Below are 17,460 nucleotides of genomic sequence, written 5' to 3'. Positions count from 1 at the left end.
CACTCACTGGCCATTTATCCGCTTTCTACAGTTGGGGCCTACTCTGTCACCAGGACACTTACAGGCCTAAATGGAGCTATTGCTCCCTCCCTCATTTTTATAAACTGAGGGGGATTCCAGAACTTTCTCAGAAAATACCTTCACCTGTCCTCTTTTGGATCTTAGCGGCTGTTATGTCAAGTAACGCTACAATCTTTGTTGATTTTTGTAAGTTGGGAGGAGAACAAAAAAAAAGAGAAAACATTTCTGCCACCTAGGCTTCGAGACTGACTCCACACACCAAGAGTTGAATTAATTGTGACCTTTCATCCGGTACACACAAATGCCCACAAGATGGCTGGACTGCATAACTCTCACGTGATGAGGTAAACTAAGTGTTTCAGCCAGTACATCTTCCTCTTTTTATAAAAAAATAAAACGGGTGCTGCAAAGTCATCTTTTCTTCTTTTGCATTGTGGCGTTGTACTCGGGCCCAGGTTGGACATGGGCAGCTGGCCGCCCATGTGCTCTTTTAATGCCCTCAGTTTCTGTCCCCCGGTTAGTTCCTTGACCTTCCAGGCCAGTAGCGGGGTGATTATTTCTGCAGAAATCGGCCACCCAGGAGGGCGCTGTTAAGAACCCTTGCCGGTCAACGGTATAAAATTGTTTGGCATCTCTGCCTCTCGAGACAGCATCCAAAGTGCCTGTGCTATTACATTTTTTAATTGGAGTGGGTGGTGATCGTGATGGAGAGAAGAGGGACGTTAGAGAGAGGCTGCTAAGTGTCTCAGACTGCTCGCTGTTGGCTCTCAGTGAGTGGGTGATCCCTTCCTCATCTGAAGGGTCCATGGAGTCCTGATACGTGCGTCCTGGACTGGTGCTGCCCCCGCTGCTTTGACTCCTCTGGCGACCCCGCATCATCTGGAAACCGAGGCCCCTCCGATGTTGGAGGGTGTTTTTCCGCAGAGGGGGTGTAAATGGGGAGGTGGTTCTTTGGGCTGACAGGGCAGTGCAGACCATTGGGAGAGCCAGCGTGCACTGGGGTGACACCGCAAGTCTCAGGCTGTCCTCCAATGTTGTCTGGAGGCTGTCTATTGAACCATCACTCAGTGAGGTATCGCTGATAGCAACCTAAGGAGAAATAAAACCTCCCATTAGAAAACAGTTGACGTTATGCTCTGTGAAGATCAACAGAGGCTAGACCCAACTCTTAACCAAAGGGAAGCCTTTGACGAGTCCTATTTTTCTTGCACTGGCATCAAGATGGGCAATCCTCACAGACAGAGTCAGTCATTCACACAATATTACTGCTGACCTAGGGATACTGACACCAGTTATTACAATGCCTCACTCTCTGTATACCCAAGAAAGTACAAGAATCACAGAAAGTTAACATTCCCTTTGTGGAAATTCTTGGACAATATTTTAGTAAGCTTTGTATTTAGTATGGCCCATGTGCTTTTGGGGGAAGAAAACTATATTTTACTTTGGAGTGATGGTTCTTTTAAGAACTAGGTTCCTCTAGATTTCTGTTAAAGTACCTGGATTCCAGTAAATGATCAGGTAACCAAGTTGCCTGGTAGATAAACAATGGAATAGCAAAGGGTCAACAAGAAGTTAATTATAGGGGTGAGTAGATTGTGGATCTGGCTCTGATCTCAAGCTGGGTTTTAGTTTTAATAGAAGAAGCTTGCTATAAGAGGTGTCTCTCTCAAGCAGAGTTCATTTGAAACTGTGTGTGCTGGCTAAAAGAGTTTAAAACTTGTAAAGCTGAAGGGCACCTAACAATAAGTTAAACTTCTAGGCATAGCCAAGCTGAGAAGAGAGAAAGAGAGAGTTTTAGATGCAAGACTCCAGAGTTAAAGAATACCAGAGCCAGCAGAGTTCTGACCTGAGGTGACTATGCTTAAGAAGTTAGTGGCACCTGTGTTGAAGTGAGGGGTCTACAACCGTGGGACGGTTGGAGGAGATTTGAAGGGGAAACCTTGCTGGGGATAAGTGGAAGGACCAGGAAATCTCAACCCTTATACAAATCTTCGAAACAGTACTCAGACCAAGTGGTCAATCTGCCAATTTTTGATAAGTATCTGACTTGAGTTTTGGGGGTGTAAGTCAAATGGGTATAGAAGGATAAATGCAAAATACTGCAGATGCTGGAAATCTGAAATACAAAACAGAAAGTGTTGGAAAAACTCAGCAGGTCTGGCAGCATCTGTGGAGTGAGAAACAGAGATAATGTTTCGAGTCCGTATGATTCTTCTTGAGAGCTAAAGAGAAGTTGGAATCTGATGGATTTTATACTGTTAAAGGGGTGGAGTAGGTGGAATGAGTTAGAAGGTCAGGGATAGGTGACAGCTAAGGTCATGGTCACAAGACAAAGGGAGTGTTAATGGTAGTGGTGAAGATGCTGATAGTGGCATAAAGGTAAGATAGAATGTATTAATAGCAGAACAAGGGTCAGTGCTCTGTGAAACATAGAAACAAGTGACAGGTGGCTCTATGGGGGGATGAGGGGAGGGGGGTTGGGGAAAAGTGATTTAAAATTGAACAAATAAATAAAAGAATAAAATAAACAAGAAAGTAAAAATAAATAAATATTGGATTAAAAAAGCAGGTGAGGACAGAGGAGAGAGTTCATGATCTGAAGTTGTTGAACTCAATGTTAAGTCCGGAAGGCTGTAAAGTGCCTAGTCGGAAGATGAGGTGCTGTTCCTCCAGTTTGCGTTGAGCTTCACTGGAACAATGCAGCAGACCAAGGACGGACATATGGGCAAGAGAGCAGGGTAGAGTGTTGAAATGGCAAGCGACAGGAAAGTATAGAAGGAAATTTGAGTTCAGGAGTTTGGTTTAGAAAATAAGTAACTGTGCTCCCTGCACTTTTAATATCTTCAATGTAACTGACTACTTAAGAAAGTGTCGTTATTAGTATTCATGTTGTTTGTTTTTTTTTGTGGTAAAATTCAAACCATGAAACCTATGGCTTTGTCCTTTTAGTGAATACCTGGCTTTTCAGATTCTAAAATAAAATGAAATTGTTACTGGTCTCCACTGGGATCTGACCAAAAACACCCTTTAGCCCTATTTCTTTCTTTCCATTCTTCTGGAATCCCAAGGTTCTTGTCTCCCGATCCCAACTATTTGTTGAACCAGTCCACTGCCCCGCCCTCAACCGCTCTCCCTCAGAACCAACCCCAGTTTCAGCTGTTAATAACTTAACCTCTGGTGACTTACCTGCCGCTGGAGAGACCAGGCCATGTTGGGAGACCGCAACGAAGCCCAGGAACCAGAAGGAGGGATCTTGGGAAGCTGACTGCTGTGCTCCTGCTCTGTGGGGGGGAGGGTCACTGGATGGAAGAGCTCTGTCTCAAACTGAAGGCAAGATGAGGAAGAAGGCAGCTGGAGAGGAGTCACTGAGAAAAGTAACCAAGAGTTATGTCAGGACACTTCTCTCCCAATCACTTGGAGCTGGGGTCAACAACAACAACGTACATTTATGGAGTACCTTTAACATTATACAACATCCCACAGCACCTCATAGGAGTGATTATCAAACATAGTTCTGACACTGAGCCACATAAGGAAGTGTCAGGACATGTGGCTAAAAGCTTAATCAAAGAGGTAGATTTTAAGAAACATCTTAAAGGAGTGTGGCAGCGTCATTTGAGACCTCAGGGGATGGTTGTCCTTGCTCTCCTGTGAGTCTCCCCAGGCCCAGGTAAAGATCCCAAGCTCAGGGTTAGGAGCCAGCTAGAACCTCGAGGGACAACAGCTGCTTACAGGCAGAGTACCCTTCGGGAAGAAGACCTGAGTTTCCTTTAAGCACTCACAAGGAAGGCAATGGGAAACCACATGTATTCTCTTTACCCTAGACATATTACTCATTCAAATTGAAAATGGGAGGTTCTCAGGCAGATCGCTACTACTTAAAGGAAGAGAGAGAGGTAGAGAGGCAAAGAGGTTTAGGGAGGGAATTCCATCTCATACACTGAGTAACTCAATCCATCACTTGGAGGCCATTCAGCTCCTCATGACTCATGGCTTTTCAACTGAGGCATTAACTCTAACCCTATTTCCATGCCTTTTGCTTGTAGTATTTGTTGTCTCACACATTTCCTCTTTGCCAAGGCCTTAATGCTTAAATACAGACTTGAGGGGAGCATGGAATATTGAGGAAGTTAGAATAATATCTAGAAACAATTTGAAATCAAAATGGAAATTTCTATTTTTTAACCTCTCTCTTTGCCACATTGTTGCCTTATTTTATTCATACAGTAACCACAATAGTTTGTGCTCCTCTGAACCTGCCTCTCTTGCTCCTTAAGGAAGATCTTGCATTTCTGTAGCACTTTTGATGAGCTCAGGGCATTTCAAAGTGCTTCATAGCCAATGGAGTGCTTTTTTTAAAGTATAGTCGCTGTTAGAACACACTTAGTAAACTCTCACAAAAAGCAATGAGATTAATGACCACAATTTGTTTTTGGTGATATTGGTCAGGGGATCGGTACCGGCCAGGACATCGGAAACAACTCCCCTGCTTGTCTTCAAGACGGCGCCAAGGGATCTTTTACAGTCGCCTGGGTGAGCCGGCAGTGCCACAGCTTAACATCTCATCTGAAAGATGGCACCAGAGACAATGCAGCACACCCTCCAGACTGCACTGGGAGTGTGGCTGGGTAGATTTTGTTCTTCGGTGTCTGGAGTGGGACTTGAATCTACGGCTTTTTGACTCAGAGGTGGAAATGCTACAATTCCTTTCTGTACCCCAAGACAATTATTTCCCAGCAGCTCTAAATGAAACTCTCTCAGTCTTTCCTTCCTCTAACAGGTGTTTATTACTGATGTTGGTATCATCAGATTACTAATTCCTGGTTTGGTACCAGGACCATTACCACCACCAGGTACAATATCAGAGACAGGAGCTTGGCTCAGTTAGTAACATTCTTGCCTTTGGGTCAGGAGATCATGTGTCCCAAGGCGTACTTGAGAACCTAAGTACCTGATCTACAGTGAAGTATTGAGAGATTGCTACCATAGAGCCACAGAAAACTTACGATGCACAAAGAGACCATTCAGCACATTGTGTCTGTGCCAACCAAAAAGTGAAAAAAAAATTAGCCACTCTTTTTAATCCCACTTTCCAGCACCTGGTCTGTAGCCTCGCAGGTTACAGCAATTCAGATGCAGATCCATGTACTTTTTAAATGAATTGAGCATTTCAGCCTCAACCACCAAATTAGGCAGTGAATTCAAGACACCCACCACCTTCTGAGTGAAAACATTTTTCCTCATGTCCCCTCTAATCCTTGTACCAATCAGCTTAAATCAATCCCCCCTGGTAATTGACCCCTTGGCTAGGGGAAACCTATCTTTACTATCCACCCTTACTAGGCCCCTCATAATTTTGTACACCTCAATTAGGTCATCCCTCAGCCTCCTCTGTTCTAAGGAAAACAGCCTATCCAATCTCTCCTCATAGCTGCAATTTTCCAGCCCAGGCAACATTCTTGTAAATCTCCTCTGCACTCTCTACAGAGTAATTATGTCCTTCCTGTAATGTGGTGACCAGAACTGTACACAAAAATCCAGCTATGGTCTAACCAGCATTTTATACAGTTCCATCATTACATCCCTGCCTTTGTATTCAATAACTCATCCAATAAAGGAAAGCATTCCAGATGCTTTCTTGACCACCTTGTCCACCTGTCCTGCCACCTACAAGGACCTGTGGATATGCACTCCAACGGTTCTCACAACAGAAGAGGTTTTCTTCAATCATTTAAGGGCTGTGGTTGTCACTGGCTAGGCCAGCATTTATCGCCTGGCCCTAATTGCCCTTGAGAAGGTGGTGGTCAGCCACCTTCTTGAACTGCTGCAGTCCATGTGGTGTAGGTACACCCACAGTGCTGTTAGGGAGGGAGTTCCAGGATTTTGACCCAGTGACAGTGAAGGAAGGGCCGATATATTTCCAAGTCAGGATGGTGAGTGACTTGGGGGGGAACTTCCAGGTGGTGGTGTTCCCATGCATCTCCTGACCTTGTCCTTCTGGATGTAGTGGTTGTGGGTTTGGAAGGTGCTGCCTACGGAGGCTTTGTCCCTCAGGTTGCTAGTTCTAGTGTTCAAAGTGGACATTAAAGGTTCCTTGACACTATTCGAAGGGTTCTTGCAATGTCCTCATCAGCATTCTAGCCTCAACTAACACCACCAAAAATAGATTAACTTGCCTGTCATTTCATTGTGGTTAGTGGGGTCTTGCATGGTGCAGCCTGTCTTGTTTGCGTGCATATCTTCAGTCACCGCAATTCATTTTAAGTTGCTGACACAATGTCAGAATACAAATTCTTTCTCAATCTAATCTCCTCATCTCTTTTCCACTTTGGCACTTCCCTCCATTCTAGGCTTTACTGCTAGACTTCTCCTTCTTAAGTTCATGACCCTGGCGATCACTTGCGAATAAGTGCTGTGATTCTTTGCTGCGGTTAGGGTGAGGGGGAAAGCCCTGAGTCCACCTCAGCTGCAACGGGGATCAAATTCCGTGCTCTTGACATGAATCTGATCCACAATGGGGCAAACCAGCTCCCCCACGGGACGTTTAGGGTACTGGCATCTTGGCAAGAAAGAGCTCTTGGGGCAAAGTGGGAAGCAAGCCTGCCTCTGGGCTCCAGGGGTCGAGTCCCACCCCAGGACCTGATGGCCAAGGAAGGTGAGTTCGTAACGCGGCCAAACAGGTCGCAGTTCAACCTGCAACTCCTTCCAGCGCACGCCAGTGGTGGGTGGTAAGAGTAGGAGAGATTCCTGGTCAGCAATGTGATGGGAGAATGTTGGAACCTCTACTATCACTACCCACAGCTCCAGACTACAACACGCATGGAACCATTGCAGGCTGTCATAGCAACTCGGACTCCCCAGCTGAACACACCATCACCATCGCCGCATTGTTAATAGGAAGAGAGGGCCTTTTTAAGCTTCAGTTTCACCATTCTCTTTCAAAACTGCATAATTAACATCCATTACCCACTCCTAATGGAATCCTGCTCCAAACATCAAATGGCATCATTGGTGTGAAATTAACGGTTCAGTTAAATTAAACTGCAAAAATAGACACTTTCATTTATGAGATTCTGACTTTAACATTTATCCATGGGTTTTACACATTAAAATCTCTTTGCAAAACACAGCGCAATCAAAGCTAGCTGCATCAAATATAACTTGATTCTGTGAATACCTAATTACAACCCCAGTCCATTCATGGAACATTATTCTTCACAGTTAGTTCTCATGCTGCTTCACAATTTGATATGAATTGATAAAAGTCAATAGTTCAAACCTTTCAGGGGTTGGCTACACATCTAATGTTTTAAATTCAAATGTTGCGCTGCCAGAATACATTCATTAACAAAAGACAAAGTTTGAGTTCTACAGAGTGAGCACTTTGTAAATATACTGTAAGGAGTGATACTGTGACACGTAGGCCAGAGTGTTACCATGTTTGAACCCACTTGCGTTTAGTGGTGGCAGTCATGAGCACTGCAATTAGCCTCAGGACTCTTCATCAAGGGATGGTATTGTAGGGTGGCCAGGTTGTGCTATTAATGATAGAGTTGAACTGCAGACATTTCTTGGGTGGAAACATTAAATTTATTTACAATGCACTCAGCAGCAACTACACGTGTGCTTTCAACTCCAACTCTATCTCTTCACTGACCCCTAAGGTAGCCCGCGCTACTCTCCTATGGGTTACTACAGATCATGTGATCTTGCCTAACAAGTATTTTTCTTAAAGGTATATTTACACTAAAGAAAACCATAATTACTACATTCCTTCCCCTTTAACTCTGCTATACATATTATATTTACAAGTACACATTTTTCAAGACAACATAATATTTACATTGGGTAAGGAATTTACAAGTTCAGTCTTTCAGGTGGCTTCCTGAACTTTGCAGCTCCACAACTTCAGATTCTTTGTCAGGAACCTTCTTTTCCGGAGTTGCCTGAACATCAGGTGCCTCGGTGGGCATTTGCAGTTTCTGTATCCTCAACGCTTACAGCAACATCAGACATGTCTGTCCTGGGTTGAGTATCCTCAACAGGAAACATGGACGTGGTCATGATCACTGGTGGAACCAAATCTTGATGATTTGTCTCTCTCTTCCTTAAATGGTCCACATGTTTATGGATGATCCAGCCTTCCACCCCCATGTGGTAAGATAGGGGTCCAGTCACTGCACTTATTTCACCCGGTAACAACTTTGGTCCTTCCCTGAAATTTTTCACGTATATCGGCTCTCCCCCCGTAAATCTTCTCTCGTGACTATGCCAATTGTGTCTAGTTTTCTGGCTTCCCTGACTCCTTTCCACCTTCCCCTCTAAATTTGTCATTATTAAGCTCAGTCTCGTCCTGAGACGGGGTTTCAGCAATAACTCCGCAGGGGTGATACCTGTCGTTGTGTGAGGGGTGTCCTGTAATGAAAAAGAAAGCGTGCTAGTTTGGTTGCTAAGGAATCGCCAGTTAGCTTACTCATGCCTGCCTTGAACGTCTGAACCGCCCTTTCGGCCAGTCTGAGGAAGGGTGACACAGTGCAGCTTTCACATGAGTGATACAATAGTCCTGAGGAGTGAGACTGTTGAGGCTGATAAACCGTTAAAACTCGGCACTCGTAAATGCTGTGCCGTTATCGGAAATGACTGCTTCTGGTAGTCTGTGAGTGGCAAAGCTCTGACGTAGTTTCTCAATTGTAGCGGCTGACATTGGTGACTTCACCTCATAAACGTCCAACCATTTTGCATGGGCATCGACAATGAGCTTAAACATTGTTCCCAGGGAAGGTCCAACGTAGTCAATGTGTAACCACGCCCAGGGTCTACCTGGCCACTCCCATGGGTGTAATGGAGCTGTCACTGGCAACTTTTACAGTTGATGACATTGCACACAGTGCTTTACTAAACTCTCAATTTAGCCATCCATCCTAGGCCACCATAGATAGCTGCGTGCTATGGTCTTCATTCAGGATATTCCTGGATGGGCTATGAGTAGTTCAATTAAAAGTGTCTGCCTTCCCTTTGGAGGAACTATCACTCATGCTCCCCCCAATAAGATGCCATCCTAGCTGGTTATTTCATGTCTTCTGCTGAAGTACGGCTTCATTTCATCAGATATGGGCACCTGTGACCAACCATGTAGCACTTGTTCTCGTACTTGAGATAGGACTGGGTCCTGACCTGTCCAGTCTCTGATCTGTCGAGCACGTACCTTGAAGAATCTAAGAAATTTAACAGTAAAACAAGTTTCTGTGGAACTGGGACATGCTCATCATTTTCTTGTAAAGGCAAATGACTGAGGGCATCGGCGTTTGCGATTTGATTGCCAGGCCTATGTACAAAAGTGTATTTTGTTTGCTGCCAGAATTAAAGCCCATCCTTGTATTCTTGCTGAGGCTATGGGTGGTGTAGCCTTGTCTTCACTAAACAATCCCAGCAATGGTTTGTGATCTGAAACGATTGTAAATGGTGGCCGTGTATGTACCAGTGAAATTCTTAACACCAAAGATGATGGATGGGCCGCCTTTTTCTATCTGTGAGTCTCCCTTTTTCTCTGTGGTGAGCGTTCTTGATACGTAACCAATTGGCTGTTCCGTGTCATCTTCCATCCGATGGGAGAACACTGCTCCCACTCCATAGGGAGATGTGTCACATGTCAGCACCATTTTTTTCTGGTCATAATGCACTAATAGAATGGACAAGTGCAACAATTGTTCTACCTTTATGCAAGTTTTTTTTTGGGACACCTTCCGAGGCCAACATTGGTTCTTTTTGAGTCGGGAATGTAGGGAGGCCTGCACTGTAGACAAATTGGGTAAGGATCACTCACAATAGTCGATCATTCCCCGGAATGATTAGATCTCTGAGGCGTTCTTTGGTGCAAGTGCCTCTCTTATGGCTCTCACTTTCTCCTCAACCGGGTGGAGGCCCTGCGAATCTACCTGGTGACCCAAATAGATTACCTCCCTCGCTTGGAATGTGCACTTTCCTTTTTTCTAGCACAGACTTTAATCTTGGCCGTCTTTTTGACTTCACTATTGGCCAGGCTTCTCTCAGATACAAGCTCAATTTGTCTGAGCTCAGTGGTTGAGTCTCCCAAAATTTCATTATCTGTCTGCTTCTTGGAAAATTCTGCGACTTTTGCTTCCAAAGCCTCTTTGGCTTAATTTCGCTGATTCTCCAGCTCTTCTGTCTCTTTTTTGTATTTATTTGCTGCCTCCTGGAAAATTGAACATTGTTGTGTCTTCTCTGCCAACTCATCCTTCAGTTTGTGCAGAGAGGTGCTGAATTCTTTCTGTTTCTCTTCATAATTTTCCAGAGGTACAGACATTGATCTGAGGGAATCTTGTTGTGTGTGAAGGTCTTTCAACAGGTTTTCTTTTTCCTTTCGAAGGTTGCTCACTTCTTCTTGAACTCTGTCATCAAGCAGGTTTTCTTTGAGGTCCTTCTGCTGTTCTTCCAGCGTTTGGCTTAAGACAGCCTGTATTTCTTCAGGTTGTTGAGTCCTTACACACTCCTTTTTCAAAACAGAAACACTTCCAGCTTCCTTTTGGAATCTCAGTGGCCAATCAAGGTTGAGTTCCCTTAGCCGATTTCGCCTTAGAAGGGTTAGTCCTCTGCCTCTCAATACCAACACTGGTAGCTTTTTCGACTGACTTCCATTATGGAGTTACTCTGTTTATGCCTTTTTCTTGAATGTTTTCACCTGTGTATGTTTTTAGTTTGGCCGCTGTTTCTTCTAAACTTAATTGATGTTCACCATTATTCAAATATCTGAAGGTATGTTCCCCAATTACTGTAGAGGAAGCTCCCGTGTCCACTTCCATTCTAACAGGTTTGCCATTTATTTTCACTGTGACAAATATTGGTTCTGTCTTTCCAACTTTTAGACTAAACAGCAAGTAAATGGCTGAATTTGTTGTCTCAGGCTCTTCTACATTGTAGATTTCATTGGGCTTCTAATTTTGTTTACAAGCCTGCTTCAATCTTTCCTGGCGCTGCCTTATCATTTGTCCATTTCTTTGACAATAGTAGCATTCGATATTTTTAAATTGCCAATTGCTTAAAACACTGATTGTTTCCACCTGTATTAAAATTATTCTGCGATGTTACTGCTAAGTTATTTTTCTTTATTCTTTCCCACTCGATGTGGAGGACAGCGACATTTTGCACACCCTGTATTGCTTTTGAATCTCTTACTGGGCTTTCCATGGCCAGCGCTATCTCTAGCGCCTTCCCAAAATCCAGATTCACTTCAAACAATAACCTTTTCGGAATCGTGTCCTCTTTCACACCACGCACTAAAAGATCTCTGAGCATGTCATTCAGAGTCGTACCAAACTCACAATGTTCCGTTGACTGCTTCAAATTTGCAACGTAGCATACAATTGTCTCACGTGAATTAAACCTGAGCCTCTGCATCGTGACTGACTGCTTTGGTTGAAAATGACCCTTCATGAGGGCTACCAATTCATTGAAATTCTTCAAATCTGGGCACCTGGGTGCCATCAAACTTCAAATCAGACCGTACATTTTGCTCCCACAAGTACTCAAGAGGATCGCTCGCCTTTCTCTTCCCCCGTAATCTCTTTTGCTTGAAAAAAGAACGTGAGGCATTCCATGTATTGAGACCAATCATATGTGGCTGGTTCAAAAGGATCAATTCTCCCAAATTGAGGCATTTTGAGCAGGGATAACTTTTCAATTCTAACAGAGTTTGCTACTTACAATCACTGGGTGAGGTACAATGCCGATTTCTTTTTAACTTGATTTCTTCAGTTCAATCTGTTTTATCTTTGTTGCCAGTTTGTTGTAGAGTGACCAAGTTATGCTATTAATGATAGAGTTGAACTGCAGACATTTCTTGGGTGGAAACATTAATTTTATTTACAATGTACTCAGCAGCAACTACACATGTGCTTTCAACTCCAACTCTATCTCTACACCAACTCCTGAGGTAGCCCACGCTACTCTCCTATTGATTACTACAGATCATGTGATCTTGCCTAACAAATATTATTCTTAAAGGTACATTACACACTAAATTAAACCATAATTACTGCAGATGGAGGAATTAATCTGAGTTATTATCCCAAATCACTGCCCCGCTGGAATATGTGTGACTGAAGACTGGAGGTAGGATTTACTTTGTGCATTGTATATGAAATTGAATTTTCATACATGTTGACAACATTTCCATGTACAACGTGTCCTAAAAGTTCTCCCCTCCAATGGGAAAAGTTCATCTCAGTTCCCTTGTTAGGGAGGGAGCAAATCAGAGGCAGTTCCTGCTACTGAACAGGATTCACTGACATGTGCAAGATGAGGAGGAGGGTGTTACAGGCTCTCACTCTGATATAAGGGATGCTCTGCCCCGCCATTTCCCCCCCAGCTCTGTTTCCTGAAGCAAGGGCCGGACAGATGAACTCACTGTCGGGTAGAGGTTGGTCCCTTTAAGACCGGACCGTCAATCTGAAAGATGCGCCGACAGAAAGACACAATTTGGGTTTTTTTAATACACAGCAAATAAATAAATAAAAGCAAGGCTCAGAAGAACGCCTCACCAGCAATCTGCTCTGTAGGCACTGGCTGTGTTTCTGTAACCGTTTGGCCTGAATCTGAATTCTCGACTTGTGAAATGTAACTGTTGTTTGGCAGTGAGTTTGTTCTGTAAATTGCTGTCTCCTTCACGGTGAACATACTCATGTTGTCATTCTCAGGAACACCAGGACTATCTGTTCCTTCCTGTTAACAGAAAGCACATGCGCTATTACTTATTTCCTTGAGAGACTTCGTTCCTTCAGCGCCACCCTAACAGCCATTTATGTAGCAGTTTCAATATGCTTTGTCAAACATAATTTGACATGAGTCACAGACGAACATACGAATTAGGAGCAGGAGTAGGCTGCTCGGCCCCTCAAGCCTGCTCTGCCGTTCAACAAGATCATGGCTGATCTGACTGTAACATCCCACCTACCCCCTTGTTTATCGACAATCCATCTACTTCTGCCTTAAAAATATTCAAAGACCCTGCTTCCACTGCCTTTTAAGGAAGAGAGTTCCAAAGACTCCCTACCCTCTGAGAGAAAAAAATTCTCCTCATCTCTGTCTTAAATGGGCGACCCCTTATTTTTAAACTGTGACCCCTAGTTCTAGATACTCCCGCAAGAGGAAATATCCTCTCAGGATCTTAAAGGTTTCAATCAAGAAGGTGATGTTGAGACAAAGCTTGGCCAAAGAGGTTTATTTTAAGAAGCATGTTAAAGGAGGAGATGCAGGGATTTAGGGAGGAAATTCTGGAGCTTAGGGTCAAGGCAGCTGAAGGCATGGATGTCAATGGGAGAGCGATGGAAGTTGGGGATGAGCAAAAGGCCAGGATTGGAGGAGCGTGAAGATCTCAGAAGGAGGAGGTTATCAAGATGGAGAGGGGCGATGCCACGAAAGGACCTGAAAACAAGGAAAGAATCTTTTTGCCAGACTGGAAGCCAATGCAAGTCGGTAGCTGAGTCGGGCAGGAACCCGTGTTATCTGTTTTCATCCCAGAACTCAGGACATTGTAGGAAGCCTACCCACTGACAGAGATTCTCCCAGCAAGGTCACCATAAACTGGTCACTTGATTCCCAATTGCTGATTATGGGATCTTGCTGTGTGCAAACTGGCCACATTGGCCCATGCAACATGTTGCTGCATTTCAAAGCAATTCACTGAGTGCAAGACACCCTGGAATATTTCTGTGATAGGTTGCTATATAAATGCAGGTTATGGGAAGATGGTTGGATGATCTAAACCCAACTCCTGGTAGACTTATGCCCCACTGCACAAAGTTCTGGCAGGAAGTTGGCACCACCTTGGCAGCCTGACTGCCAGGAGGCCAACTCTCTTTAGCTGCCTTCCACATACCTTTTCATCACTTTCCCTAGTGGTCAGCTGAGGTACACTATCATCCGAGCTCAGGTCATCAGCCAAAACCACGGACGATGACTTGTCCGAGAGGAAGTCCGAGGTCAAGGAGAAAGCTTCTGTCTCAGCAAGATGAACCTGGAAAGACACAACAAGACCTGGACAGTGACCACCGAGTCCCGGCTTCCACTCCAATTCAGACCGAATGGATGCAAAATTCTAATTCTGGACAGCTTTCATTAAGGCAGAAGGGCACAAGAAAAGCTTTTTTGCGCAGTGAGTTGTTGTGATCTGGAAGGCGCTGCCTGAAAGGGTGGTGGAAGCAGATTCAATAGTAACTTTCGAAAAGGGATTGGATAAATACTTGAAGGGGGCAAATTTGCAGGGCTATGGGGAAAGGGGACAGATTGAGGTAGCTCTCTCAAAGACAAATGGCCTCCTTCTGTGCTGTATCATTTTATGATTGTATGAAATGAGTTTGGTTGCAACAGACTGTTTGCCAGTATTGAAAGTGTGGTACAGTTTGACAGAATGTATTATATGAATGAGTGGATCACAGCTCTATAATTAACTGTCACACTGTTAAAAACGCCTCTAATCTTCACTGCACAGTGAATTATCTCATATGATTGTAGTTAGAGCAGATAGAAGGAAACTGGCAGTTAATGATGGAGATCGGAGAAGTTTGAGAACAAAGGCCAAAATTCTTAATGCGTCAGACAATACACAGGCAGTTCACACATCTCTTGTGAAATAATCACAGTACATCAGGACTTCTTCCGGACTGTACACTAGTTGTTTGGGAAGGTTGGCGTTTAACTTGTCAATTATCCAGAAAGAGAAGTCTGAGGGGTGACTTAATCGAGGTTTTTCAGATTACGAATTAGTTCAGTAGGATTGACAAAATGTTTCTGCTTGTGGGGGAAACCAGAACTAGGGACAATGCATATAAGGCAGTCACTGATAAGAAAAGACATAAAAATATGAAATGAAAAGTGGTAACCTCTTGCTTGTCATGTTGGCAGTTCCGACAGGTGGGTGAAGAGGTGTAATGGTGGAAGATAGATCCAGAGAGGTTATCAATCATCAATAACTCATTCTCGAAAGTATCTCGTATGATTAGTGAGACACTGTCCAGCCACAGGCTCTCCTGCAGTGTTACAGAAAAACATGAAACAATCCTTCCATTCAGACAGAACAACTTTCTATTCATTAGAGTTCTGCACGCTTGTCTATATACAGGGTGTTTATAAAGACCTTGTTCAGCTTCAGCGTTAATAATGTTGGATGTAGCTATGTGACAGAATCAAACTGTAAACGGACAGGAGAAAAAAAGATTGTGATGTAAATAAATAAAAATGAACAACTTTTTTTTTTATTTGTTCATGAGCATACTTGGCTAGGCCCAGCTTTTATTGCCCATCCCTAGTTGCCCTTGAGAAGGTGGTGGGTGAGCAGCCTTCTTGAACCGCTGCAGTCCATGTGGTGTAGGTACACCCACAGTGCTGTTAGGGAGGGAGTTCCAGGATTTTGACCCAGTGACAGTGAAGGAACAGTGATATATTTCCAAATCAGGACTGTGTGTGGCTTGAAGGGGAACTTGTAGGTGGTGGTGTTCCCCTGTCCTTCTAGGTGGTAGAGAGTTTGGAAAGTGCTGTCAAAGGAGGCTTGGTGAGTTGCTGCAGAGCATCCTGTAGATGGTACACACTGCTGCTACTGTGTGTCAGTGGTGGAGGGAATGGATGTTTAGGGTGGTGGATGGGGTGCCAATCAAGCAGGACTGCTTTGCCCTGGTTGGTGTAGGGCTTCTTGAGTGTTGTTTAATGTTTAATTACCTGTGCAGGCGAGATGTGTTTCCCTGGGTCTGGCCTCTCTCCTTTCTTCTTGTTGCCCTTGTGGCCATTGTCTGCACCGCTAGCAGTCCCCGGGGCTGGTGGGCTCACTGGCTGACAGCACAGGCCCTGTGCAAGCTCCAGCTCTATCTCGGCATCCAGCTCGGCATCCTCCTGTGCCTCTTTGTTGCTGTCATCGAGATGCTTCATAAGGACCGCGACCACCACATTGATCAGCACAAACTGAGCCGTCAGCACAAAGCTCACAAAGTACAGCGGGGAGATAAGCTGGAGGTTGCTGAAGCAGCCTCGGTCATCACTGGAACAATCACGGAGAGTATCCTGGGTGAATAAAGAATGGTTAGAAGAAAAGAGTGACCTTGCATTCGTATAGCACCTTGGGACATCTCAAAGACCCTTCACTGCCAGTGAAGCACTTTCTGAAGCGTAGCCACTGTTATGACACAGAAAAATGCAGCATAGCAAGATCCCACAGACAGGGATATGATAAATGACCAGACCTCTGTGATGTTGGTTGAGGGATGATATATTTGTCCCAGTACACCAGGGAGGACTCACCTGTTCTTTTTTGAAATAGTGTCCACGGAACGTTTACCTCCATTTGAGAGGGCAGACAGAGTCCTCGCTAGCACAGAGACAATGGGCCGAATGGCCTCTTTCTGCGCTGTCACCATTCTGTGATTCTGTTTAATGCTTCATCCAAAAGATGGCGCCTCCTTCAGTGAAGCACTCCCTCATTCACCAGCCCCCTGTCCCATATGGGGGGCCAATCCCATGGAATAACGCTCTCACTAGTTGGAGATGATAGGAGGGCAGGTGACCTTTGCCACATTTGGCCAATGTCCATTTTCATCAATGTGGAAATGAAATTCAGCTTCCTGATCCATGGAGCATGTGAATGGAAGCTCCTGGTTTCAGCGGGATCACAGCTTGCTGTGGGCTTTAACAGTCTACCTTGCAGTATGTCCATCTGTCTTGATGAAGGGGCCTGTTCCAACACAATAACACCTACCATCGAATTTAACAGTAATTCATTACAAACATCCTCTTGGGTAGCACTCTTGCCTCTGAAGGTTGTGGGTTGAAGCCCCTGTTTAAGCAGAAGTGCACTGGCACTCCCAGTGCAGTGTTGAGGGAGTGCGGCACTGCTGGAGGTGCCGCCTTTTTGGATGGGGCATTAAATCAAAGCCTTGTCTGCCCTCTCAGGTGGATGTAAAAGACCCTGCGGCCACTATTTTGGAGAAGAGCTGGGGGAGTTCTCCCCGGTGCCCAGAGCCAACATTTATCACCCAAGCCTAATGACCCCGGTTATTATCTCATTACCACTTGTGGGATCTTGCAGTGCGCAAAGCGGTTGCTTTGCTTCCTACTTACAAGAGTGACTTCAAAGTGTGATCATGGCTGCGAAGTTCTTTGGAAGCTCCTGAGGCGGTGAAGGGGCGCTAGGCAAATGCAAGTTCCTTCTACCTCTGGAGTCTACATTTCACTGTTTTTACAACTAGGCATTGGGAATGTCTTTCAAACGTGAGTATTCAAATGGGCAGCAGGGGCAGAAGCTGCATCAGTGGAGAATCCTTGAGGCTGCTTTAGGAGAATATCATTCTGGTGTACAGGGACGCACATTGGGAAGAGGTTGCGGCCTGATTTAAAGTTCCTGTCCAGGCAGGGAGTTGCATGAATTAGTCTCCC

General features: G+C 44.6%; 1 protein-coding gene across 1 annotated transcript in view; it reads right to left on the bottom strand.

Moving 5' to 3' along the window:
- Positions 1-432: 432 nt before the first annotated feature.
- cacna1ia (calcium voltage-gated channel subunit alpha1 Ia) overlaps positions 433-17,460 on the bottom strand; it is a 184,512-nt gene continuing 167,484 nt past the window's right edge. The window contains exons 30-35 of the mRNA XM_041177622.1: positions 15,754-16,092; positions 14,922-15,068; positions 13,919-14,056; positions 12,582-12,762; positions 3,211-3,389; positions 433-1,110 (exon numbers count right to left, since the gene is read on the bottom strand). Coding sequence (XP_041033556.1) covers positions 433-1,110; positions 3,211-3,389; positions 12,582-12,762; positions 13,919-14,056; positions 14,922-15,068; positions 15,754-16,092 — 1,662 coding nt within the window. The remainder of the gene's footprint in view (positions 1,111-3,210; positions 3,390-12,581; positions 12,763-13,918; positions 14,057-14,921; positions 15,069-15,753; positions 16,093-17,460) is intronic.

Source organism: Carcharodon carcharias, chromosome 31 (assembly GCF_017639515.1).
Source record: "Carcharodon carcharias isolate sCarCar2 chromosome 31, sCarCar2.pri, whole genome shotgun sequence".
Lineage (NCBI taxonomy): Eukaryota > Metazoa > Chordata > Chondrichthyes > Lamniformes > Lamnidae > Carcharodon > Carcharodon carcharias.
Note: the sequence above shows the minus strand (reverse complement) of the source record. Positions and strands in the feature narration are given on the sequence as shown.